The sequence below is a fragment of the Pleurodeles waltl genome, chromosome 11 (genome assembly GCF_031143425.1).
Source record: "Pleurodeles waltl isolate 20211129_DDA chromosome 11, aPleWal1.hap1.20221129, whole genome shotgun sequence".
Lineage (NCBI taxonomy): Eukaryota > Metazoa > Chordata > Amphibia > Caudata > Salamandridae > Pleurodeles > Pleurodeles waltl.
The window spans coordinates 1,004,791,688-1,004,816,980 of NC_090450.1; the positions used below are offsets into that span (position 1 = coordinate 1,004,791,688).

At 46.2% G+C, this 25,293-nt stretch overlaps 1 protein-coding gene across 2 annotated transcripts in view; it reads left to right on the top strand.

Moving 5' to 3' along the window:
• Positions 1–25,293, top strand: part of RIMBP2 (RIMS binding protein 2) — a 1,257,287-nt gene that overhangs the window by 1,110,774 nt on the left and 121,220 nt on the right. The window contains exons 21-22 of one of the 2 annotated variants that reach the window (XM_069215362.1): positions 2,378–3,088; positions 13,943–14,060. In XM_069215362.1, the coding sequence (XP_069071463.1) occupies positions 2,378–3,088; positions 13,943–14,060 (829 nt within the window). The remainder of the gene's footprint in view (positions 1–2,377; positions 3,089–13,942; positions 14,061–25,293) is intronic. The other variant, XM_069215363.1, reaches the window with a different exon arrangement.

A 25,293-nucleotide genomic window follows, 5' to 3' on the forward strand; every position in this document is an offset into this window, starting at 1 on the left:
ACTCTGGTGGTGAAGACGAGGCGTGCTTTAGTGATTAAAAGGAGGGCATGCTGTCCGGTGAATAAGAGGTGGAGGTTGTCTACTCGTTAATAGGAGGAGATGGAACTAGTTATGTGGATACATGGAGCCATTTCTATAAGCCACTTTAGAATATTCCTTCCACATGGGATTTTATTCTACCTTAAGTGCTGTTCCAGGTCGACGTCATAGTTTTGTGGCTGAGCCGGACCCCTGGGAATGTCCGAAGGACACACACTTGTACTCATAAAAGGTTACACATTCTAGCCTCTTTCTCTCTACAGGACACAGCACAGCTGGATACATCTCTTCCTAATAATTCACTTATTTAATCTCTTTGGGTTTGTGGCTCTTAAGAATAACTTGCCTAATTCATGAATATGCTTTTTTGTGCCCTTTGCAAGTCGAGGATCCATCTGTGGGGCGGCCGCTTGTCTTGTAGGGTTGAAATGGGCCTCCTTTATTCATGATAATATCCGCTGTCGCTCAATCAAGAGCATTGTGCATAACACTAGTATTTAACTGCCTTGTTGTAACCTCCAGCATTATGAATCACTTGGATTGTGTTATACAAAAAAATGCAATACCCAGTGCTAACCCCAGTTGAATTCAGTATTTCAGTGGTAGTTTCTTATTTTATGTGTTTCCAGGTCCACCAAAAGGAACTCAACATGGCGGACATTTAAATGTGGCAAGAGGAAACTCTGTCACGGGGGAATGTGAGACAGAAGTCCTAAACACCTGGGAATAAATTCAGAGTTAAATAATTATCAGGGCCTCAAAGCTATCTATCAATTAATAACAGCAGAATAACAAACACTGTGGCTCTTACAGTGGTAGACAGAGTTATGGTGTGAAGGCCAGATCTTAGGAAGGACGCAGTGTCATAGTTGCAGGAAGATAAAGATTGTATTTGGAAAAGCAGACTGCTGCAGATAAGGCAGATAATAGAGACGATTGCTAAACAGAGAAGAAAATTGCCAGTTTCTGATTATTTGCTTTTCGGGTTGCATGACTGTAGAAGGACTAAGGAAAAGCTGGCAGTATTCAACCTCTCCTTTGTGAAGTCCCTTTGTGAAGCCACATTATCCTGAATACAACAACGGAAAGGCTTAGTTCAGAATTGGGAGGTATCAGAATATAATTGGATTTCTGGGGGAAGTTCTTTTTTCATTACGTTTTTTAATTATTATTTTCATAACAAAAAAAAAGATGTCCATAGAAGCAATGAATGAGTTGCATGGCAATTATCTGACATCCTATTAGTATGATAGAAATGAGAACACATATTCTATTGAGGACCAAGTTGTTAGAATACTTCTCTGGAGAAACAACTGAGAATAAGAGAGAAGAGTATGAGAGTTGTGAAGGGAAAGAGAGTCCCAGAATGGGTATAACTGACTATGTGCAAGTAGTCAAAGTGATATATTATAAACCTCAGATTGTGAGGGATTGGTTGGGTGTGAGAAACTAGCTAGGTTGAGTATTGCTTCTGGCAAGCTGAGATTATGAGGTTTTGATTTTTGTAGGTATAGATCAAGGGTAGACCAGAAGCGTCTAAAGAAATTGTGTGTGTGTTCTTATTGAGTACGGTATTATCTGTGCTTCTCAAGAAACAAACCCAAGCCCACCATGTATAGTAGGAGATGCTTTTGTCATCTTTCTAGTCGCAAAGGGTTGTGTTGAACCCCTGGGTAAGTAATAGGTCAAGTAATAAATGGTCATTGATTTCTGGTGGTAAGGGAGGAAGTTCTAAATCTGGGAGGTATCCACTGCTGGGATTTCTTCCGCCATATGGATAGTATTTTCGAGGAAACTGTATGTGTTGATTCTCCTGCAGATTTAGCGTTCCACAAACAGTGAACTTCTCCTTGCCACTCAAACCAGATTCTATCACTCTTCCTTTTAGAGTTTATATTGTGATTGCGGCCGCTCAGCACAAAAACAGCCTCATATACATACTAAGCTTCTCCCATAGAAAATTCATCAGGAGACCACATCTATACAGAGAAAGACAGCTGGGATAAAAACTGAAGTCAACAATCCCCCATCTCCACTCTCAACTTGGCTGCATCTTTCTGCATCTCTTTGTTTTACTGCATGAATTAACTTTATTGAAGCATCGGTATATACAGCCAGCTGTCTGTGTTTGTTCTGATCTCAGCTCCAAGCAAGCTCCTAATCATATCTTTGTTTTCACAGAGTGCCACTCACAGCATGACTTCTCCCTCACGGAATAAACTGCATGTCTACCATTGCCTCTATAACTAATTCTTTCTTTATTTTTCTTCCCCTCTCCGCATTTTATTTACCACTCATTGTTTGTCCCCTGCCTCTCTAACATCACACGTGCTCGTAGGAGTTTAGGAATAGAGGCTCAGAAGCGGGGTTTGCGGAAGATCCTGAAATTTCTCAACAGTGCCATCACAGTAAAAAACTTTTCAGTATTCCCGAAGTGGCAGAAGAGGAGGGCGAATATGCCGAACTGTCACACAGAGGGGCTCTGGGTGTCTCATGTAAACTGAAAAGGACACGATATAGAGGCCGTGAAGTCCCCGTGATTGAGACAGACAAAGATGTCCGACAGCAAGGCTTGTGTGTCCCAGCTAAGCACCGGGCAGCAGGAAGCACTCCTGGTATTGAAGACTGTCCCTTTGAAGAGAGAGGGAGCAAACTAACTCGATTCCTCACAAGAAGTCCAGACAGCGGACTAGACTGCGGGAGTGAGGAGGAAGAGTTGCGGTTTAATTTCAGGAGTTCTTTTAGCGCAATGCCTGCAAAAGATGCTCAGGTTTTCAGTTCAGAAGTCAGTCCTTGCCCGGACCAAAGAAGCTCCAGGCAAACATTGGCTCGCAAGAGAACTCTGACCAGGCAAAGTAGCGTTGAAGAAGACTATGATGACGTGACGACCTGCATAGCAGACAACCGAACCAATGCCATACCCACATTTGAGCATAGAAATGATAATTTAAACAGTGGAGAAATTCAGGTGGCCTGCAAGAGCGAATGTAAACTGCCTGAAAGTAGGGAAGCATCTTCACCCTCAAAGCCATCCCACATTGATCCACTGGTGTGTGACCTCAGCTTGTTTCTAACACTTTTTACACCTGCTTGCCAAACCCACGTCTCCTTCACCCTTCTCTCCCTGGGTGTTCCTTCTTTGGCACTGATCCCTGGTTTTCTTCTCCGCGCCTTTTCATTTCTGCATCTGTTTTGCTTCTGATAGGGCTGAAGCCTATTTCTTTGCTTCTAGATGTGTCAATGAGCCTTTCTCTGGTGCAGCAGTTGCTGTGGCTTTGTTTCTGTTGAAGGCCAACTGAATTTAATTTTTACTTAAGGGTTAGCTGAAGTGACATTTCTTAAGACTATAGTTCTTTGTGCATTTACTGCTTACAGGAGGGTACACATCATGCATACGATGCCCGTTTACGTACACAGAGATGTTCTCTGCTGAATTGTTGTACAGTCTTAATTCATAGAAAAGTAAATGTCTTCCTTTAGCAAGGTACAAAGCAGTCAACAGCTGCCCGGGGCGCGGCACCTGTAGCAGCTGGAAGGCTCCCTCTTCCCTGTGTGTTGGTCATGGCGGAACCCAACTATGTCTAATGAGCTGTAGGGTAATTGAGGGATTGCACAAGAGGCCGGTGCCTTGAAAATCCAGTAGACAGATCAGTCACATGACATAAATCACTTGTCATGTTACTTTTCTTGTTTGAGTCTTTCTGGTCTTTTACAAGCTTCAAGGCATACTGATTCTTCTGAAAATGGATTCTAAAACAATGCTAATACTAGTGAGTCATCAAATGCTGAAATAATGCCATAGATTTATAAGCCATCTTTTGGCAACACTGGGGATTAGATGCTATGGGTCATGCATGGATTTCTCAGTAGTAGTGAGATGTTTAATGCATGGTGGATTGTCATAAGATCTATCTTTCCACAAGGTGGAGTTATTGGTTCACGGATGTTGGACAACTAGGGCTGCTGAATGGATTGCCAGGGAGGTGAGTCCCAGCCTTTCTCAGCACTCGCAGTAGTTGGCAGTATGACTAGAGAACCTTTACAGAGAACCCCTGGGAGTGTGCAGTCTTCGGCATGGTGAAGTTGACATGATCGCCTCACAGCAGACAGCGGGGTTGTAAGTGGGCCGTTGTCATGGACAACAGTAGTGTCTGCAGACTATGCCAGTGACCTTCACATTCTGGGGTAAGGATGGAAGGTTTGTGGAGAACTAAAGTACCCCACAGCCAGCGCCCCTCCCCCACGGAGACCAGCATCGGGGCCACGGAAGAATCCTGAATTGTTTAAGAGGAAGGGTCTTGTTTTGGCTGAACTGGTTGTGTCACCTCACTAGAGATCTTGAAAACAGTGGTTGAAGTGTTCCCTTAATATGTTTAAGAAAGTACAATCTGGTGACGTATGACGGACAAATACACGGTGAATGGGGTGCACCGTTGAGAGGAAGAGCTACTTTATTCCTACAGGATCTGCACCCTTAAAGTCATGTTCAGTAGGTACCTCAATGCCAGACAAAGAATGATAAGAATGAAATACATTTTTTAAACCATGTACATTTTGTCGTAGGCAGCAGCCTCGCATCCAGAAACGGGACATGCAGGCTCTGATACGTCTACTCACCGACAGAGCTGCAAGAACTTGTCCCACGTGCACAGCAGGCTTTAGAGTCATCCACTCTGATACTGGGACAACTTTTTGCGACAAGTACCATGGATTTAAAACTACTGTCTGCCAGACATTCTAAATGCATGTTTAGGAAGTGATATTTTAAAATGTATTTTAATTTGGAACAAATGTCCAACTGTGGGCCAATTCTAAGTTAGGAGGCAAGTTCCGATCTCTATACAATGTTTGATATGATCAACTGACCTGCACCAAGCTTTATAATGATGAATGTCGATTGCAATGTCACTCAACGCTCCCTGAAAATAGGCACCACTTATCCTTGTGATACGTCAAATAGGATTTAAATCCAAACAATGCTGTACACAAGGGCAAGTCATGCAAAAAGGTATTTCCTGAAACGTAGGGGAAAGTACATAAGAGAGCAGGGTATGTGCAGGTAAATTTACATCCTGAATTTCTAAAGTAAAGAATGCACAAAATATTTCCTGAAATTCGGTAAACAGCGATAGAGCACCAAATCTCTGTCTCTCTCTCTCTCTCTCTCTCTCTCTCTCTCTCTCTCTCTCTCTCTCTCTCTCTCTCTCTCTCTCTCTCTCTCTCTCTCATATATATATATATATATTATTTAAACATATAGGGACATATTCCTAACAATGAGCCAAAAAGAAAATCTAAATTCAAAAGTACTGAACCAGTTACTGTCATTTCTTTTTGATGCCAACACTTCTCTAACATTTATTTTTTTAATATGGCATTTGTTGTATAAAAAGTCAAATGAAGCCAGGTGATGCTGCACTTTTAATCAACTTAGAGGAAGACAATTATAAACTAGAACAAGAATAAATAAAACTATCACTTTAAAGCAACACGTTACTCGTGCCACAAGAAGACGAGTGTCATGTTGGTTAGCGGATATTTAGTCAGTGGAACTAAAGTGACATTTTTGCACATGACGAATTGTGCAACTGCAAATGCACAAGTGCCCATCACGAAGGCAGGTTCAGGCATTCTGGCTGTTCATCCCTATGTATTCTCCCTTTTAGATCCATGGGTATTACTTGTTTCGTATTTCCTTTTTGCTGACCATGATGGGAGACTAACAGGTCCTAAAATGTCCACTGTGGACTCTGCATGAAACTATCACATGCTCAAGAGCAGGGTCTTGTGAACTAGGACATTACAATCTGTGCAGTTCTCTGGAGGCTTGCAGCTGAGAGAGGCATTAGGTCTCCCTCTTTCACTTGTCCACAAACGCCTAAAATATTTCATGGACACAAGGGCACAACTCATCCTCTTGATGGTAACGTCATGTGGCTGACTCAGCTCCAGGGCTACCAGCCTTTCAGGGCACAAGCCTAACAAGATGTACAAAATCCTTAGTAGGAAAGAAGTCTAAAGAAGCCCAATGAGGAATAGCGATAAAACATGAATTACACATTAATAGTGCAATGTTTGCAAAAAGTGGCGTGTATTGCGAAAGCAGAGTAACGTCTTCTCGCCACCATTTTGAGACTTGAAGAGCTAGTCAGGGGCTGCCCGTTATTATGGTCAACAGGAACCTGCCCCCCCACCCCCCCTTTTTAAAAAGCATGATGAGTATTTGTCAGGCAGAGCAAATGTCAGCCTGACAGAGACTCACCATGTCAGAGTCAGGCAGCCAGGCGCCCAACGCGCACTAATGTGTAGCCATCTGGCAGACTCAGCCAAACTTTGTGGGGCTGAAGATTTCACTGCCCTTAGGGCTTTTGATTTGGCTTAAGTCTACAAACTTGTGTAGGATTTTCTCTTCAAACCAACAAAGTCCTGTGAGATCCTCCCACTCATGATGAGAGGGAACGTCACCAATAGAGGAAGGCCTGGGTGTCAGGTTTAATCCTTGAATCCCCAAGGGATGACTGTCTATCAATGACCCCACATCGCAGAGTGGAGTGGGGTCAGCATGTCTCACAACCCCTATGTTACTCTGTGAAGAGTTTGTGATGATTCTTTTCTCATTGGCTGACTCATGACAAGGTCCGCCAATGACAGAATGTGGTGGGATCTTGTAGTTTCCCTTCACTTTCTTAAGGGTCGTGTTCCTTTCGGTGTGCTCGTTCTTTCCCACCCCACCACCCGCTGGTCCTGCCGTCACAGCCACAGCCTGGTAAGTGCTTTTTTTAATGTCTGAGTGCATGAATGTATGTGTATTTGAACATGTGTGGATGGGTTGTGTGCAAGTGTGTGTGGGTATGTGCTTGTGGATGGTGAGTATGAGTATGTGTGCTTAGAATTAATAGGTGTGAGTGTACTTGTGGGTTGGTGTGAGTCTGTGTTTGCATTTGTGAGTGGAAGACTGGGAGGGAGACCGTGTGTGCATTTGTGAGTGGAAGGGTGGGAGGGAGTCGGTGTGTGTGCATTTGTGAGTGGAAGGGTGGAAGAGAGTCCGTGTGTGTGCATTTGTGAGTGGACGAGTGGGAGGGAGTCCGTGTGTGTGCATTTGTGAGTGGAAGGGTCAGAGGGAGTCTGTGTGTGCATTTGTGAGTGGAAGAGTGGGAGGAAGTCCGTGTGTACATTTGTGAGTGGAAGGGTGGGAGGGAGTCTGTGTGTGCATTTGTGAGTGGGAGGGAGTCTGTGTGTGAGCCCAGCTATTGGTAAGAATTTAGAGCCACCCTAGATTTGCCACAAGCTATAAAAGCTTGCCTCTGTCTTTGACACTTACTCACCCATGACACCGCCAAGCGCTGTGTCCCATAACAAGATAACCACACCTCAGTGGTCATCACACATGAAATGGAAACACTTCCCACATAGGATCAAAACAAAGACAACCCACGTCCAACCACATGTCCTACATGGTGCAGCATGTGATCCGTGTGAACAGGCCCACCAGCACCCCATACAGGGGTAACGCGCTACACAAGTGCTATGTGTTGCTTGTTCTCTGATCTGAGAGGGCTTGAATTTACAAAACTCAACATATGTATTGGCAAGAGTTAAAGGGAGTTTTTCTACTGGAAGGGATACAGCCATCGCCAGAGAGTTTTCTCACTGTGTTCGCCAGTCCTCCCCCAGCCCCCATCTTTGTAGCCTTACATTAAAAGCTGATTATAGAGCTTCTGACATTTCATTGCAGTCATTCAACCGACGCTCTCACTCCGACACTTTTAATTGCATTTTTATGTCATTAACTATAAGTTGAACGTGACTGTCAATTGCAGCACCCCTTGGAGGCTTTCATCACCATGTCTTAAAATGGAAAGGACTGTTTTTCCACCTATGGCGGCGTGCGAGCCTGTGCTGAGACAGGCAATCATGGCCTTGGGCAGTCCTCCCCGTGCAGCCTTTCACACAACTTTTTAATCAGCATGTGTCAAACTTACCAGAGGCGCAGTGTGACGCCAACCAAACTCTGTCTTCCGATCAACTTTCAAACACAGAGTAACATTATCCTTCCTCAAGAGCCGCTGTACCACATACTTACATGTACTCCGAATACCTGAGGGTGCTGCGGTTTTGTAATATTCCAGTTGAAGATGCGAGAGCCTGTGGTTAAAACAAGCTCCTTCAGTTCAGCACCCACTCACCAACCTAACAAAGTGCCTTGTATTGCACACACAATCACCTCTGGGCACTAGACAAGGGTGCTGGAAGGCCCAGTAAGTCTGCAGAGCATGCGTGGGGGAGGTGAGGGGTTGTACCTTCAAGAGTAGGTGAAAGGGAATTTCAGAGATTGGTGACTGGATCCCAGAACAGGATCTGCCTCTGCAGCACCACCGGCTGCACCAGAACTAGAACCCGGAAAGGGAGGTTCCTGGAGTGCAGCTGGTGAGGGTAAGCATAGCGCTGTGTCCTTCCGCTGCGGTATCTAGGAGCAGTACCAAGTGTGGCCTTATTTTTGAAACTGTGGCTTTATTCCAGTTAGTCCCATTGACTATAAGCTCAATAGATTCCATTACAATAATATTAGTAGCATTCATTACTTACACTCACTACATTAAATTCTATTTTGGTATTTTAAATACCATGTACATAGTTTACTAATTTAGTGAGATGTACTCCTTTATTTTCCCAGCAGTTTTTATATAAGCCTAGAACATCCTTTACTAAAGTGAACTCTTCATGTGCTTACATTTAATGCTCACAACATATTACGACATTTAGAGCGACAGGCCTACCCCACGCTTTTTCAATGTCACCTGTAGATCCTTCCTTCGCTCTTGTTTCAACTTCCATATACTGCGGTTGACAGTCCCTCTGGCTAAGGCTATGGTACCCTTGTGAGACGCCTCCTTGTCGATCTATCCAGATCCAGCTGAAGACCGCAGTAGAGTAACATTTCATCCGAAACATATCATGCACTTTGGGGGGTGTTAAGAAAAAGAAACAGCCCCCTGGGACACTCTTGATTTTCATCAACTAAATATTGCGAGTGAGGCTTGTGGCCACCCCAAACTTAGGGCCTCATTTACAAGAATGACGCATCGGTTCAGATGCATCAGATTTCGTGAGCTACCCCACGACCTACTAACGACACCATAGATGCACTGTACGTACAATACAGAGCTCCATGGTGCACGTTTTTACAGATGTTTCAAATTCTGACGCATCTGTGGTGCCAAACTCACGCATTGCCAGACCAGCGTAAAAACAATTATGCTCCTCCAGCAATGCCAGGAGGCCCCCATAGAAAAAAAAGCCCTGTGTTAGTTTTATGCCTGCTCTGAGCAGGCAGTAAACTTCTGACACAGTGAAGTTGCAAAATGACGCAGTGAAATGTTGTAAATTTCACTGCGTCAGTACTGCGTGGCTTTTCCCATGGGAACGCCTACCCTGCATACATCATACCTGGTGCAGGTGTAATGTGACTCAGGTCCTTACAGGTTGATGCACTGGGCCAATGCATCAGTTTGTAAAGGTGGAGCAGTGTAGAGCACTGCTTGCACCACCATTGCGGCGTAAAACAAAAATGATGGAACAGTGGCACAAAGGCCTTGTAAGTGAAGCCCTTAGTATCTTCTGTTGTTCTTCTCAGGTTTTCTTAGTGCCATCTTGACTTACATCCTCTCCTCATCCTTCTTCCACACCACACTAGGAGGCTTAGCCTCAGTTGTGGGACCAGTAGCTCCTGGATCTCTTGCTGTAAAAGGTGTTGGCTATTCCCTCCCTTAAAACTAGTGTGTTTTCCTTTTCCATTTCCTTCCCAGCATTAACTACCCTGCCTCGAGCCCTGACCTCTACTTCCTCTTATCTGTCTCCATTCTGAAGAGCAGGTGGCATTCTACTGTGATGGCTCATACACCATTAGTTTATTCTTTGATGTTGCTCCTGGCTTCTTCAGAGCTGGGCAGCACGGCATGGCCCATAAGGCAGCCCCGTTTACTGATGTATCTGGCAGGGGTGTGCGGTGCCAATACTCTAGAAGCCGACAGGACACCTCGCATCAGTGAGCACGAGGGACGTTTCATGCGTGCTCAAAGGGGTCATGAAGGTGATGCTTCGTCTGCAGGAATTTCAGCAAGTGCAACTGTTGCCTGACCTGTCAATGGTGTTTCTCAAGAGTGGTGGGGTGACTGGAACCGATCCCTCATTTGCGGCATTGAACATTTTCATTGCAGGCTGATTCATACATACCTTGCTCAGCCTGGCTCTGCCAAATGACTTTGAAGTTCAGTTTGACGCCAAGCAGAAAAGAGGACACTTTTCAGGATTACTGAAGTCCACTAGTACCTTATTACTACATACATAGGCTTCTGGATCAATTTCTAGAACTTCTTCTTGATAATGGTGTTGTGAGATTAAATCAAAGGTATTCCAGCATTCCTCCCACGGGGTATGTATTATTTGACATATTTAGATATCTACTTGTTATTGTTTCATAGCCTAACGGCAGTGGTAAGCAGGACTGATAAGGGCAACTGACCTGATCACTTAGGGTAATCTGCATTACTCAGATTCCTGGTTTTCTTTGACAAAGGCCTACAAGTGTCCATCTTGCTGGTGAGGGTTGTCCACTGGGTGATCATTTCAGTAAGAAGAGTTATTATGTCGGATAGAAATGCCAAACAGATAATCAGTAATATGGCGACTGTGTGTGCCTGTCTCACGCTGAGGCTAAAGCAGTGCTTAATTTGAGCTGGTGGTTTCCAGTGCTCAGCACCTACACTTAATTAGCAGCACCGGCTCTTATGACAGTCTACCTCCTGGTGGCGCTGTTTACATAATTTAGAGGTCAGCCCAAGAACTGTTTATTAATTTAATATACATTAAGAATGGCTAAGCTATTCTTAAAGCTTTGGAGGCATGAAATAATCTGAATCATGACACCTGTAGGGTGTGATGGTTAGTAGTCGTGTTGGTTCTGTCATTGGCAGCGCTGGTAGGGGAAGTGGGCGGTGCGAGCCGCAGTGGCCTCCAGACGAGGGCTCTGGCATTTATTTATCTACAAATTAAGCACTGGGCTAAAGGAAGGGACAGTGAACGGACGGTGTGAAGAGTCTGAGGAGGACGCCCAGGACTTGGAGTGATTAAAACCATTGCTAGCTGATTGGGACATTATATGGAACCTGGTCGAACTCCAGTGATAGCTTCTTGATTTGGACATTTCTACAGTTACTTTGAGTGGTTAAGTTTTCAACAGATGGCTGCTCATTCTGAAGCCACGATTTTGGCCACCATTCTCTTACCACCCCGAAAACGTGATTTGTTTCCAGGACTTTTACTTGGTAGCAGAGGTGCGGTGACTCCTCCTTTTGTTGGGGTCTGGGTAGTATCTCCACTAGACACTGCAGTGCAGATTTACTAAGGGCTTGTGTTGCCCTTATGTGACGCAGGTCGGCTCAAGGCAACTCAGGTCCTTCAGTGGGATTTACTAAGCCACCTTGCATGTCTGAGTGGTTTAGTAAATCCAAAGTAAAGCAAGGCAGCGCAGTTCACCGCCTTGTGTTACATTGTGGCAGGGAGGCATTCCATGCGTGGAGCATGGGCGATACCAATCACCCACCCATGGTTTTTGACAGAATCCAAGATTGACTGGGACAGTAAACCTGGGATTGCATCAAAATAGTGCGATTCACAGACCCAGGCGTAAGGAGGAGAAATATATTTGTCTCTCCTTGTTGCTTCCTTTTTCCGTATGTGCCACAATCTAATACAAACCGGAATTTGCCTTTAAGGATTGTTTTTGTGAAGGAAGGCATCCCTTCCTCCTTAAAAACAATCCTGCCCGTAACACAGGACACCCTTTGACCCTGGCGTAAGGGTGCCTTCATTGACGCTATTTGCCACCGCAAGAAGAGAGTAGGAATGCATCATACCTTAGTAGATGTGGCGTGTTCCTGCTTTCTCCCTTTCACGCAACGCACATACCTTAGTAGATATGGCGCGTTCCTGCTTTCTTCCTTACACACAATGCAGCACAGCAGGATGTCTTGTTGCGTTGAGTTGCTTGAAACAATATTAAATCTGCCCTTGTGTTTGGTGTATTCTGGTGACCTGCTTAGCCACTAGACACAAAGGTTTTAGATGGTGTGTGTAAGCTTGATACTACCCACCCGGCCAATGCTGGAGTCATATTTGTGCCCGCTGCGGAGATCCAGCTATAGCCATGATAACAGTGTCCAGCGGGTGCTGAGACTTCACCCCAAGGAATTCTCAGCCAAGAGTTGGCTTGGCCAGGTTCCTCAGAAACAGACGTTATTGGAAAGCTTCAACAAGGCCAAGAAAAAAGGAAACTAAGACTTAGCTATGAAGGTAATTTATTTATAATATACTTCAAGGGTCAGAAATATCCAAATTAAACCTGTGGAACAATGAAGTGTTGGAAAAAGAGATTACGTTTAAAAAAAAGGGGAACCCATTACTAACCATGCGACTAAGTGAAAACTTTCTGTGAAGGGAGGCCTTACTTGCTTTCCTTGTTACTGATGGTTGTAGATGTGCTTTACCAGACAGTCACTTCTCATATGATCATAAATCACTTTAGGAACCAGAACAAACATTGCCCAAAGTAGCGAGCTGCAATTCAGTAGAGAACCCTTACATCTGAAGTAAAGGTGCATATGGGAAAGGATCTTATTGGAAAATTGCACCCCCTGGGGTTCTTTGACTACCTCCACCACCAAACCCTTAGCGTTAGATAATCCCTACTTGACAGCTTTGTCTGAACAAGGTGAGGTCAGCCTGCTCGCTGCTGTGAGATGGAGTGAGGTCTAAAGACTGGATACCTCTAGGGCGAAGGATAGTATCTGGAGCTCTTTTTATGGATATTACGTCTTGTCTGACCCTACATTACAGAAGTAAGTCGGTGATTGACTCTGCTGCAGACCCATTGGTCCTCAGGCTGGTCTCTCTCTGATGTAGATCTTCCAAGTACAAGACAGTTGTGAGTTCGCCACTGGGGTCATTTGCGTCATGTTCTCTTCTGCTGGCACGGGTCTGCTCTTTTGTCCATATTAGAACGACCTGTCAATACCTGTAAGAGAGTGTTGGGGGTAGAGCTGTTCGGTCACTTCACCATCGCTCTAAATGTGTAGGAGTGTTGGGAGAGGGCTGGTCTATGGTTCCCCCATCACTCAATATCAGTAAGAGAGTGCTGGGGGCAGAGCATGTCCGTGGTTCCATCATCTCTTGATATCTGTAAGAGTGTGTTGTGGGAAGAGCTGGTCTATCACTTCATCAACGCTCAAATGTGTAGGAGTGTTGGGAGAGGGCTGGTCTATGGTTCCCCCATCACTCAATATCAGTAAGAGAGTGCTGGGGGCAGAGCTGGTCTGTGGTTCCACCATTCCTCAGCATGTGTTGGTGGGCAGAGCTGGTCTGTGGTTCCATCATCTCTTGATATCTGTTAGAGTGTGTTGTGGGAAGAGCTGGTATGTCGTTCCACCACTGCTATATCACTGTTTTCTTTAACGACATACAGACCTCTGGTGTTCTTGCAGCTCAATCGTATTGGCAATCTGGACTGAGAAGGGCGATTGGTCGCCTTGTCATATCAACAGTCCGCATCTAAACCAATATTGTCCATAACTGCCTTTTTTTTTCCCTACTCTCTTCACTGCACATTAACACAATCCCACCATGACCTTGGAGTCATACTTGAATAATTCCCTCTTCAGAGCACCCCGAGCCAGGACTTGCTACACTCACTGGAATGGGGCTCATCTTCAGCTAACCTTTCAGTTAAAAACTAAGTGAAGTTGCCTTTAGTGCTTGTGCTTTGGGAAACCTTGAATTTATTGGGGATTTATTTTCTTCTTTCTAAGACCCTCAGCTGTTAAGACTCAAAGTTCTGTTCTCTTTTCAGCTTTTAGGGCCGCCATCATCCGCAGGACGGTCGGAGAGAGGAGAGCACCCGGGCCGCCGGGTGTCCCACGGCAACGCGCTACCACCAAGGCCCCGACCAATGAGCGTGCCTTCCATTGGTTAGTTGGACCGATTGATGAATGTCTGTTCTTTGATACCACGACACTGGTGATTTTTCTGATATATGAATATCTATACACAAAAAAGTACAATTAATGGTTAAGTGTACATGTTTCTACAATTATTGAACATGAAAATAATACCATCAGACAAACCTGGTCTCTAATTTAATTAAAATTACAATTAGACCAAGGAAGTGAGCCAAAGTGGGAAGAAACAAATCAGTTCTTAGTGAAACACATGTCAGACATCCATGTCTCATTCACCTTTCCCTCCATCCTCTGCACCATCCATTGTTCTGTGCTCATTCCATTGTCTAAAAGCATCCAGTAGAACACTGGGTGCGACTGCAGCAGTATTTCCAGCTCTTCGCGAGCTGATGCAACAAGTGCTTCTCTGTGCTGTACCAGCAGAGCTCTAGGATTCACAAGCTTGGCACTAAAAGGTGTCAGTATCTGATTCCTCAGAGACAGCATGCTCCTTGAAGTCCAACATATGCCATCATAGACTCTGTTTTGTGAGCAGAAGTTCAGAGTAGACTACAAGGGCAGTGGTATTAGAGAGGGTTCTGCTGGGAAGGAGATCCAGAATGAAATTAGCAGAATCGTGAGAGAGGAGTAGAGTGCTTCCCACTAGCAACCAAACAAGAAGAGAGAGCATTAAGCATGGCACTGGGCACAGGAGGGGGTGGTGCAGCACCTCAAACCTAGTATGAGAGGGCGGGTAATTAACTATGACCCTGGGCACATGAAGCAAGTGCTTACTACCTCAAGACCAGGGACAATGGAGGGTGTAAACCATGACCCTGGGGACAGGACCTCAAGATCACGGACAAGGGAAGGTGTAAACCATGGCCCTGGGCACAGAAGCCGAGTGTGCACCACCTCAAGACCAGTGACAAGGGAGGGTGTAAACCATGTCCCTGGGGATAGGAGTTGAGTGCATGCCACCTCAAGACCATGGATAGGGGAGGGTGTAAACCATGGCCCTGGGCACAGGAGCCGAGGGACAGGGGAGGGTGTAAACTATGACCTTGGAGACAGGAGCCGAGTGTGCACCACCTCAAGACCAGGGACAAGGGAGGGTGTAACCCATGGCCTTGGGGACAGGAGCAGTGTGTGCACAACCTCAAGACCAGGGACAAGGGAGGGTGCAAACCATGGCCCTGGGCACAGGAGCCGAGCACATACCACCTCAAGATCATGGACAAGGGAGGGTGTAAACCATTGCCCTGGGCACAGAGGCCGTTTGTGCACAACCTCAAGACCAGGGACGAGGGAGAGTGTAAACCATGACCTTGGGGACAGGAGCTGAGTGTGCACCACCTCAATACCAGGGAAAAGGGAGGGTGTAAACCATGGTCATGGGGGCAGGAGCTGAGTGCGCACAACCTCAAAACCAGGGACAAGGGGTGGGGGGGGGGGGATAAACCATGACCATGGGAACAGGAGCGGAGAGCAAACCACCTCAAGATCATGCACAAGGGAGGGTGTAAACCATGGCCCGGGCACAGGAGCTGAGTGTGCACAACTTCAAGACCAGGGTCAGGGGAGGGTGTAAACCATGACCTTGGGGACAGGCGCTGAGTGCATACCACCTCAAGACCAGGGACAAGGGAGGGTGTAAACCATGACCCTGGGGACAGGAGCGGAGTGCATACCACCTCAAGACCAGGGACAAGGGAGGATGTAAACCATGGCCCTGGGCACAGGAGCTGAGTGCGCACAACCTCAAGACCAGGGACAAGGGGGGGTGTAAACCATGACCATGTGGACAGTAGCAGAGTGCATACCACCTCAAGATCATGGACATGAGAGGGTGTAAACGATGGCCCTGGGCACAGGAGCCGAGTACGCACAACCTCAAGACAAGAAACAGGTGAGGGTATAAACCATGACCTTGGGGACAGGAGCTGAGTGCGCACAACCTCAAGAAAAGGGACAAGGGAGAGTGTAAACCATGGTCCTGGGCACAAGAGCGGAGTGCATACCACCTCAAGATCATGGACAAGGGATGGTGTAAACCATGACCATGTGGACAGGAGTGGGGTGCGCACAACCTCAATACCAGGGACAAGGGAGGGGTGTGTGTAAACCATGACCATGGGAACAGGAGCGGAGCACCTACCACCTCAAGATCATGGGCAAGGAGAGTGTAACCATTGCCCTGGGTACAGGAGCAGAGTGTGCACAACCTCAAGACCAGGGACAAGGGAGGGTGTAAACCATGACCCTGGGGAGAAGAGCCGAGTGTGCTGCACTTCAAGACCAGGGACTAGGGAGGATGTAAACCTGACACTGGGGACAGGAGCGGAGTGCGCACTACCTCAAGACCAGGGACAAGGGAGGATGTAATCCATGGCCTTGGGCACAGAAGACAAGTGTGCAGTACCTTAGGACCAGGAACTAGGGAGGGTGTAAACTGTGACCCTGGGCACAGAAGCAGAGGGCGCACTACCTCAAGACCAGGGACAAGGGAGGATGTAATCCATGGCCATGGGCACAGAAGCCAAGTATGCAGTACCTCGGGACTAGGGAGGGTGTAAACTATGACCCTGGGTGGAGCGCGCACCACCTTAGTACACACCACCTCCAGACCTAGGATAAAGGGAGGACATCAACCACTACTGGGGTTCAGTGCTTTAGATGGAAAGATGTGTACAGGGCAAGGTCTGCAGCGCAATACCAATGAGATGGAACAAGAAACATAGTAAGCGGAAGCATAAAGCTGATGTCATAAAGCTGCAGCACAAATCCAATGAGGAGCCAGAAAATGTAGGCAAACAGCACTGGGTCTGTTGCACAAGAACACTGAGCAGATGGAAAGATGTCTACAAAAACCTCAAGGTCTGCAGCATTAGACCCCAAGGTGTAAGTATGAGTAGAAATGTGCATCATTTGTTGCACAAGACCTGGGATACGATGGCAAGATGTCTCCAAATTGTTCAAGGAGACTGTTAGAGGTCCTGTGAAAACATTCAAAGATAGATAAAAGGCCACAGCATATGATCATGAAGAGATGAGCAATGGTGAAATGGCCATGCATCGCAAGATCTTAACAAATAGCGCAAGGCCTGCAGCGCAAGACTTATAAACCTGATGCATATATATATATATATATTTTATACGGCAGGGGTTGGAGCTCAGGTTCTACAGGGAGATGGGAAGATGGTTACAATTTGACAAAGGCCTCTGGCACATGATGTATGGGGACAACGAAATAAGCACAAAAACGAAGCAAGCTCCAAAGGACAAATCCTGTGAGATAGATGCGCACGAACAGTGCGCGCTGTGGCAAGACTCCACCGAGAAAACAGAAAGATGAATGCAAATAGAAATTCTTCTGCACAAGATGTAAAGGCAAAATAATTAGTGTGCACATACAGATGTGTGCAGAAGGCACACTCGACAATACAATTGTTGGGAGGATGTGGTGAAAATGAAGGAAATAGTGCAAGGGCTTGTGCACAAGACCACTGCAAACCACATTGTCATAAGGAGCAATTCGGTGCAGCAGTGAAATGATCAGATAAGTTATACCGGCCAGTCTCCAACAAACTTATTGGATATTATCAAGAGGTGAAATCAAGACAATCCAGGCCACACGAATGTTGCTGGAGATTGCATTTTGTTGGGTGGCACCCTATCTGTTTGACACAAAAATAGAGACATTTCAGGGGCAAGCTATCCACCTAAACCCCCTAGCTCAATGCCTAAAATTGTTGCTCTTAAAGGCAGATGGCAAGAAGATGCTCCCTGTTTCCTCAGAATGTGACTCCTTGGTCTGCTAATTCCAGGAACCCACTAATTTTGATGTCCGAGAGACAGTGCCAGAGCCTAGAACATGTATGCACACAGGTGGACCCGAATCCCGCACTCACCATTGAGACCTCTGTGTCGGGACAAAGCACCCTCAATACCACCTCTGCCGCCTCCACTTCCCTGCGCAGGCCGGCTTGAGCAAGGAACTTACCAACCACCAATGGGACCCCAAGGCTCAAGCTTCCACTGGATGCCTCATGCATCCTTTTGTGCCACAGAGCGTGGCCTCTGTCAAGTCGCATGAGCACGGCATCTGCTAAGTGGGTTTAGAGGACTCCCTTCCTGATGATCCCAGTCCAAGCATGAATCCTTTAATCTGATGGGAAACATCTGTCTCTTTGACTATTTAACAGGATGGACCTCAATGTGTTCTTTTTCTTTGAAAAAATAAATAAAAGAAACATTTGATGTTCTTAAAATGCCTGTGGGATTCCTGGTGTTTCCCTTTGCAGGCTTTCAGTGGGCTCAGAAGAAGCTGTGAATAGACCTTTTGGAAGTTGTACTGAAATATTAAATTCCATAAAAGTGGATGGAGTAATTGTACCAAAGCAGCTCTCGGCACCTCAGTAGCTGCTCTCAGATCTTCAGTAGCTGCTGTCAACACTCCAATAGCTGCTGTCAACACTCCAATAGCTGCCCTCAACACCCCCAACAGATGCTCTTGACACCTCAATATATGCGCTCAACACCCCATAGGCTGCTTTCAAAACCTCAGCAGCTGCTCTCAACAACTCATTGGCTGCTCTCACCACCTCAGCAGCTGTTCTCAACACCTGATCGCAAATGTTGCTCCGAACACATCAGCAGCTGCAACTCAACACATGATCTCAAAGGTTGCTCCCAACACCTCAGCAGCTGCTCTCAACACTTGATCTCAAAAGTTGCTCCCAGAACCTCAACAGCTGCTCCCAGCGCCTCAGCAGCTGCTCTCAACACCTCAACAGCTGCCCACAACACCTTCCTGTCGCTGATCACTGACTCTTGTCAGATGGCATTGTGTTGGTGGGGGATGGTTCAGCTTCCAGTAGCATTGGAAGAGGAAAGGCGCCCTAGGGTCTTAACCTGATAACGTCTGCATGAATGGGTGCGTGATTCATGGTGGGGCAACGGTGGTGAGGTGAACCCATTTCCAGTGCAGCCAATATTAGGTGATGTCAGACCAGACGTTTTCCAGTCTTTAGCAGTTACTGCAACCCTTTTCACAAAGTCCTCAGAAGGTGTCATGTTTATTTTGATGCAGTTTAATTTCATTTGTCCTCTGTTCTAGGCTTAGACCTTTTGATAATCACTGAAAAATGTCCTGGGGTACTATTTTGAAATATGAATGCTGCGGTGCCATTAGAATGATCTAAATATTTGCACTTCCTTTTTTGCATGTTTTGTGGGTTGGATGCATTGTGAGAAAGGAGGCCTTTTAATATGTAATACACTGATAACATCAAGTGAGTATTTACAATAACAGAGTGACTGTGGGGAGGCAAGTGTTTAAGGCAGTATATTTCCTCCTTAGGATCCAGTAATTATTTTTTCTTTGCAAGAATTGTACTGCACAGGAGTTTCACTGACACGGTGTCCAGTACGATTGGGTGAATACGTACATATTTGTTGCACAAATCCTCATGGTCACAATAGCTTGTAGGCTGTTTGTCATATCTTGTGTTAAGGTAATGCATGGTATCGCAGCATTTTATGTATCGCCCCAACAAGCTTAGAAGCAGTCTGAGTCTCATCCCCTAGGCTCATGAGATGTGCAATGCAGAGACTGCTAAGAGCCTTCTCCCTGGGCAGATCCTGGGTGTTGGTGCCAGCCCAATCCTCTGCCCAGCACCCATGGTGCCAGCCTAATCCTCTGTCCATCACCATGGAGACCCATGAGATATCAACGCATTTTTAATGACTTTTCACCAACCAGGACAGCGTGTGATCTTTCATGAATGAATTTGTGCTTTACATGTATTGATCCATAAAATAAAGGGGGTAGGGGTGCTACATCAATAGTTCCATGCATGTCTTTACTTCTTTTTGCTAATGTCTGTGTCATTGGCAAGACTTATTCAGATATTGCGTACATGCAGACAGGTCTTCCACGCTGAGAACTCTTGCAGATTGACAAGGAACCAGAGGCCAGCAGGCATTTGTGAAGATCTTTAGGGGCATATTTACAAGCCCTTAGCACCACCTTGCCCCACCCTAGCGTAATTTTTGTTTTACACCAAGGCAACGTTAAGGAGTGTAGGAGGCTGGCCTGGTTTGTAGTGGGTACCTAAGGTACTTACACCTTATACCAGATCTAGTTCTGCCTTATTAGTGAAATGTAGTCAGTGTCTAGAAGCCAGGCTGTCTAAGGGTAGGTGTAGCTGAGCAGCCAAGGCTTATCTAGGAGACATGCAAAGCTCATGCAATACCACTGTAGTCACACAGTACTCACACACATGAACAAAAATACTCAGTGTTACAGAAACAAAGGTACTTTATTTTGGTGACACAAATACCAAAAATACCATAGAGATTATGCTCCTTTAAGGAGGTAAGTAATACACAAATCATATACACTAGTATGCAGAAATAGCTGTAAAACAGTTAGAAAACAGTGCAAATTGTGAAAATCGCAATAGTTAGAAATGGGCTGGGGGGAACACAAACCATATACTAAGAAAGTGGAATGCGAATGTCTGTTTCCCACCTTGGCAAGTGTAGTGTGTAGAGGGGGACTGGGAGTACTAGAAGACCCCAAAGGTAAGTACTAGAACCCACCACAGTGCCTAGGAAAGCAGGAGTAAGTCACAGTAACTTTCCTGGAACATACACAGAAATGAAAAGAAGGATTATGCAAGAACCAGAAGAGACTTCAAGACACCATCAGTGGATTCCTGGACCTGAGGACCTGTGGAAGAAGGGGACCAAGTCAAGAAACACAGAAGAGTCCAGGAAGAACAGGAGCCCCTGCTAACCTGGATGAAGGTGCAAAACAAGAACCACCGGTGAGGAAGAACAAGTCAGTATGGGACCCAAGAAGACAGAGTCGGGTTCCTGGTTGGTGCAAGTGATGTCCCATGCCCAATAGAGGATTTCAGTCTGGTTTGCATCGCTGGAGTCTGCCAACAAGCTTTTGCACCCGCAAAGCTTGCGGTTAGAAGAAAATGGCGCTGCCCGGGACCAGGAAGGACCAGGTGGACCCTGCCCAGGAGTGGGAGTCAAAGGGGGCTCTCAGCAACTCAGAGAGCCCACAGAAGACCAGGCAGCATCCAAAGAAGTCCCACAGCACGGGGACAAAGGAAAGTGCAAAAGAGGCCCACGCAGCACTACGACAAGGGTTCCCACGCCGCCGGATAACCACTGAGGAAGCTGTGTGTCCTAGGATACAGTGCTGGGGGCCGGAGCTGCGAGATGTATGAAGAATTTCATGGAAGGATGCCAACAAGCCTTTGCAACTGCAAAACATGCGGTGCACAGGGGTACAGTCTTGTGTGAGGAGACAAGCTCTTACCTACACAATGGGATGTCCGGACTGTCCGGCCCACTACAATCCACCACCTGCGATGCAGGATCCACACAGCTCAGCAGGAGAGGGGATCCACGCAGCCGGTCATCATTGCAGTAGGTGCTCTCTGAAGCAGGGGCGTGACTTCTTTACCCCAAGGGAGATTCCTTCGCTGAAACCGGGAAACAGTTGCAGTTGCTGGCAGGAGCTGAAGATACAATGTTGCAGAAGGCGTCTTGCTTCTTTGTTTCAGTTTGTAGAGTTCCTGGAGAGTCCAGATGCAGTTTCTTCAATGAGAAGTTGAAGTAGAGGATGCAGAGGATTCCTGCTGGAGTCTTGCAATCCGAATCTGAAGAACCACCCAAAGGAGAGACCCTAAATAGCCCTGAAAGGGGGATTGGTCAGCTAACCGGGTAAGCACCTATCAGGGGAGGGCTCTGATGTCACCTGCTGCCACTGGCCACTCAGATTCACGCAGAGTTCCCTGCCAACTTGGAATCCAAGATGGCAAAACTCAGGGACCCTCTTGAGGAGCTCTGAGCACCACCCCTGGGGTGATGATGGACAGGGGAGTGGTTACTCCCCTTTCCTTTGTACAATTTCATGCCAGAGCAGGGAATGGGGGTCCCTGAACCGGTGTAGACTGGATTATGCAAGGAAGGCACCAAATGTGCCCTTCAAAGCATTTCCAGTGGCTTGGGGAGGCTACCCCTCCCAAGTCTGTAACACCTATTTCCAAAGGGAGAGGGTGTAGCACCCCTCTCCCAAAGGAAATCCTTTGTTCTGCCTTCCTGGGCTTGAGCTTTTCAAGCAACAGGAGGACAGAAACCTTTCAGTGAGGTGGCAGCAGCTGGGGCTGCCTGGAAAACCTCAGAAGGCTTTATTACAATACTGGGGGCCTCTAAGGAGCACCTAGAGTGCATGGGATCATACAACCAATGCTTGCAAAAGCATGGGGGTGTGATTCCTACATATTTGATATAAAACATGCCTATGTTCGGAGTTACCATTATGTAGCTGGAGAAAGGTAGTGACCTATGTCCAGTACACGTGTAAAATGGTGTCCCCGCACTCACGAAGTCTGGGAAAATTATCCTAGAGGTCGTGGGGGCACCTTTGGTAGTGCAGGGGTGCCCTCACACACAGGTACTTTGCACCCTGCCCTCAGGGCTGGAGGGCCTGATATAGGGGTGACTTATAGGTGACCTTCTGCAGTGTAAATGCCAGTGAAAGGGTGCATGCACCATTTCACACAGTCTGTAATGGCAGTCCTGCAGAAGCCTTTCCATGGGCTCCTCATGGGTGGCAAAATATATGCTGCAACCCATAGTGATTCCCTGGAGCCCCAATGCCCTGGGTACCTAGGCACCATATACTAGGGACTTAAAAGGGGGCACCAGTAGGCCAATCGTGGATGAAATACTGTGTTAACAGTATCCAACAACCATTTTGAAGGGAAGAGAGCATAACTACTGGGGTCCTGATTAGCAGGATCCCACGAGACACAGTCAAGCACACTGACATCAGGCAGAAAATAGGGGTAACCATGCCAAGAAAGAGGATACTTTCCTACAAGGAGACCTTTCTCCTGTGCCGTATTTACAAAGTGGCGCAATGCTTTCATTGTGCCACTTTGTAAACCCTTGCCCCACATTATGCCAGCGCCAGGCATAATGTATTCAAGTGGGGCGTTCCGACACACAGAGGCCCGAAAAAATGGCCCAGTGAAATTTACAACATTTCCCTGCACCATTTTTTCCGTCATTTTTAATGCCTGCTCAGGGCCTGCTCAGGGCCTTTAGCTGTGTGGGAGAACTTTAGCCGCACAAACACTTCTACCCAAACTTCCATCCCCTTCACCCAAAGAAGTAGTGGAGCCAGGCCTGGAAACTTTGTAACATTTTGTGGAAAGCTTAGATTCATTGAGAAACAGAGCCTGTGGGACAAGAATTGAGGCCTTAGGGTTTCTGGAGATGGCTGAGTGTTTGCAATCACTGACCACGGGTTAACGCTGCCCATAGACCTGCTACTGTGACTGCAAAGCTTTGCTGCACAACTACTAATGACCTGTTTGAAGTCATGTTTCAACCCCAACTGAAGGTGCTAAGACACTCTGGTTCCCCTGGTACATCACAATTTTACTTGCCCTGCCTTCTACGGATAAATAGCCGACCTATTATTTTCCAAGATACAGGTCTAAATAAAACTTGATTTTACAGAATATGTCAAGCGCTCTTTGAAGTCCAGATATTTAACTTCTTCTGGAAAAAGCCAGGACTGCTCAATTTGCCACACCTCAAGATCCAGAGAAAACGCCTGACATGCACCTCGGTATTTCTAGCCGGAACAAAGCAAGTCCTTGGTCCTTTCAATTAAGGCATTTCTGTTTATAGGAACTGTCCTTCAGAACAAATGGGAAACATTGTGGGACTGTTCCATTCTAAAGGTGTGGCTGCCACTGGAAAAAATACTTTTGTATTTGGGAAAAAGGCCAAATACACTGGCAAAGGTACTAACACAATTCAAATGGATACAAAGTGCTTTCGATAATTACGGATGTTGGAGAGACTTGGAATTAATCATATCGGAGAATTATAATGCCCAGGTAATACTGGATGACATATGGGACAGACCATTATTAGTGATGTAAGGATCAACAAATATGGCCTCCTGCAAGGAACATAGGGCCTGATTTAGAACACGCGGACAGGTTACCCGCCACAACAAGTACGGACATCCTGTCTGCCGAAATCTAAATCCCAAAGTATAGAATGGGATTTAGATTTCCATTGTGATGGAGTAACCCATCCACCAAGTTCTAAATCAGGCTCATAGTTATCTTATCTTTATCAATTGCATCACTCTTGACAAAAACTGAGGTAAATATTTCAAGACGTCTTAGGAAAACTTTTAAAATGTGTGTAAAGTGCAGACCAAACTCACGTATGTGGTGTGCTGTACGATTTTGGGAAATCTATAATGAGACAACTTTCCAGAATTCCTTCCTAAATCTTCCAGCTACCAGAAGATTACATGAAGGACAACTAAAATGCAAGTAGAAGCAGGTCAGAAAAAAGATGTCTACCCCGCGGGTAGCCACTTGACCTGGTTACTGATAACATGAGCTTGGAGCAGCCAGAGATCACAAATCTCTTATTACCTGAAGACCCAATAATTCTAGTCATTCTTCATTTGTTCCCGGTTAAGCACTCAGAGACGCCACCTGTTATCAGGACGTGGAGTCTTTGGTTAAAACACCACAGATCTGAGGTTACATGGGTCTTGTGAATCTGGTGCAACTGGCATCTCCTATTGCCAGCTAAATCAGGATTAACTAATTACCTTGTGTATGTATATATTTAAATGGTATTTCTATACTGTGAACTGAGCAAAAAGGCAGTGGGGCGCTGCACAGGGTCAAAGGCGAGCATGTAGTCAACAATTCATACGAGCCGTAACTGGTTTGTAGAGAGTTCATGCATTGTTGTGATGCAGTGTTCTTTGAAGAGGTAATTCTTCAACTCTTTCCTAAATCAGAACAGCACTGGGGTGGTCCTGATGGATGCAGGGATGCTGTTCTGGATCCTGGGTGCATAGATGGAAAAGGTCTTCTGCCTTATTTTTTCTTTTTTATACTTCTTAGTTTTTAGACTGATGGTGTCCTCGCTACGGGTGTGCTGAGAACCTTTACAGATGGTGAGATTTTCTGCAAGATAAGTTGGGCTGTGGTTTTGAGGTCTTTGCACATGATGCAGCTGGTTTTAAAGAAGGTCCGGGTCAGCAGAGGGAACTGGTGGAGTTTCATCGGAATGGGTGTGAAGGAATCATAGTTCTTCAGGCCCTGGATGAGGTAGGATGCCCGTAAGCGGTGCCAGCGTTGGGTCTGGGAGACCATGGAGCAAGGCGTGCGCCCAGATGCGATCATTCCTT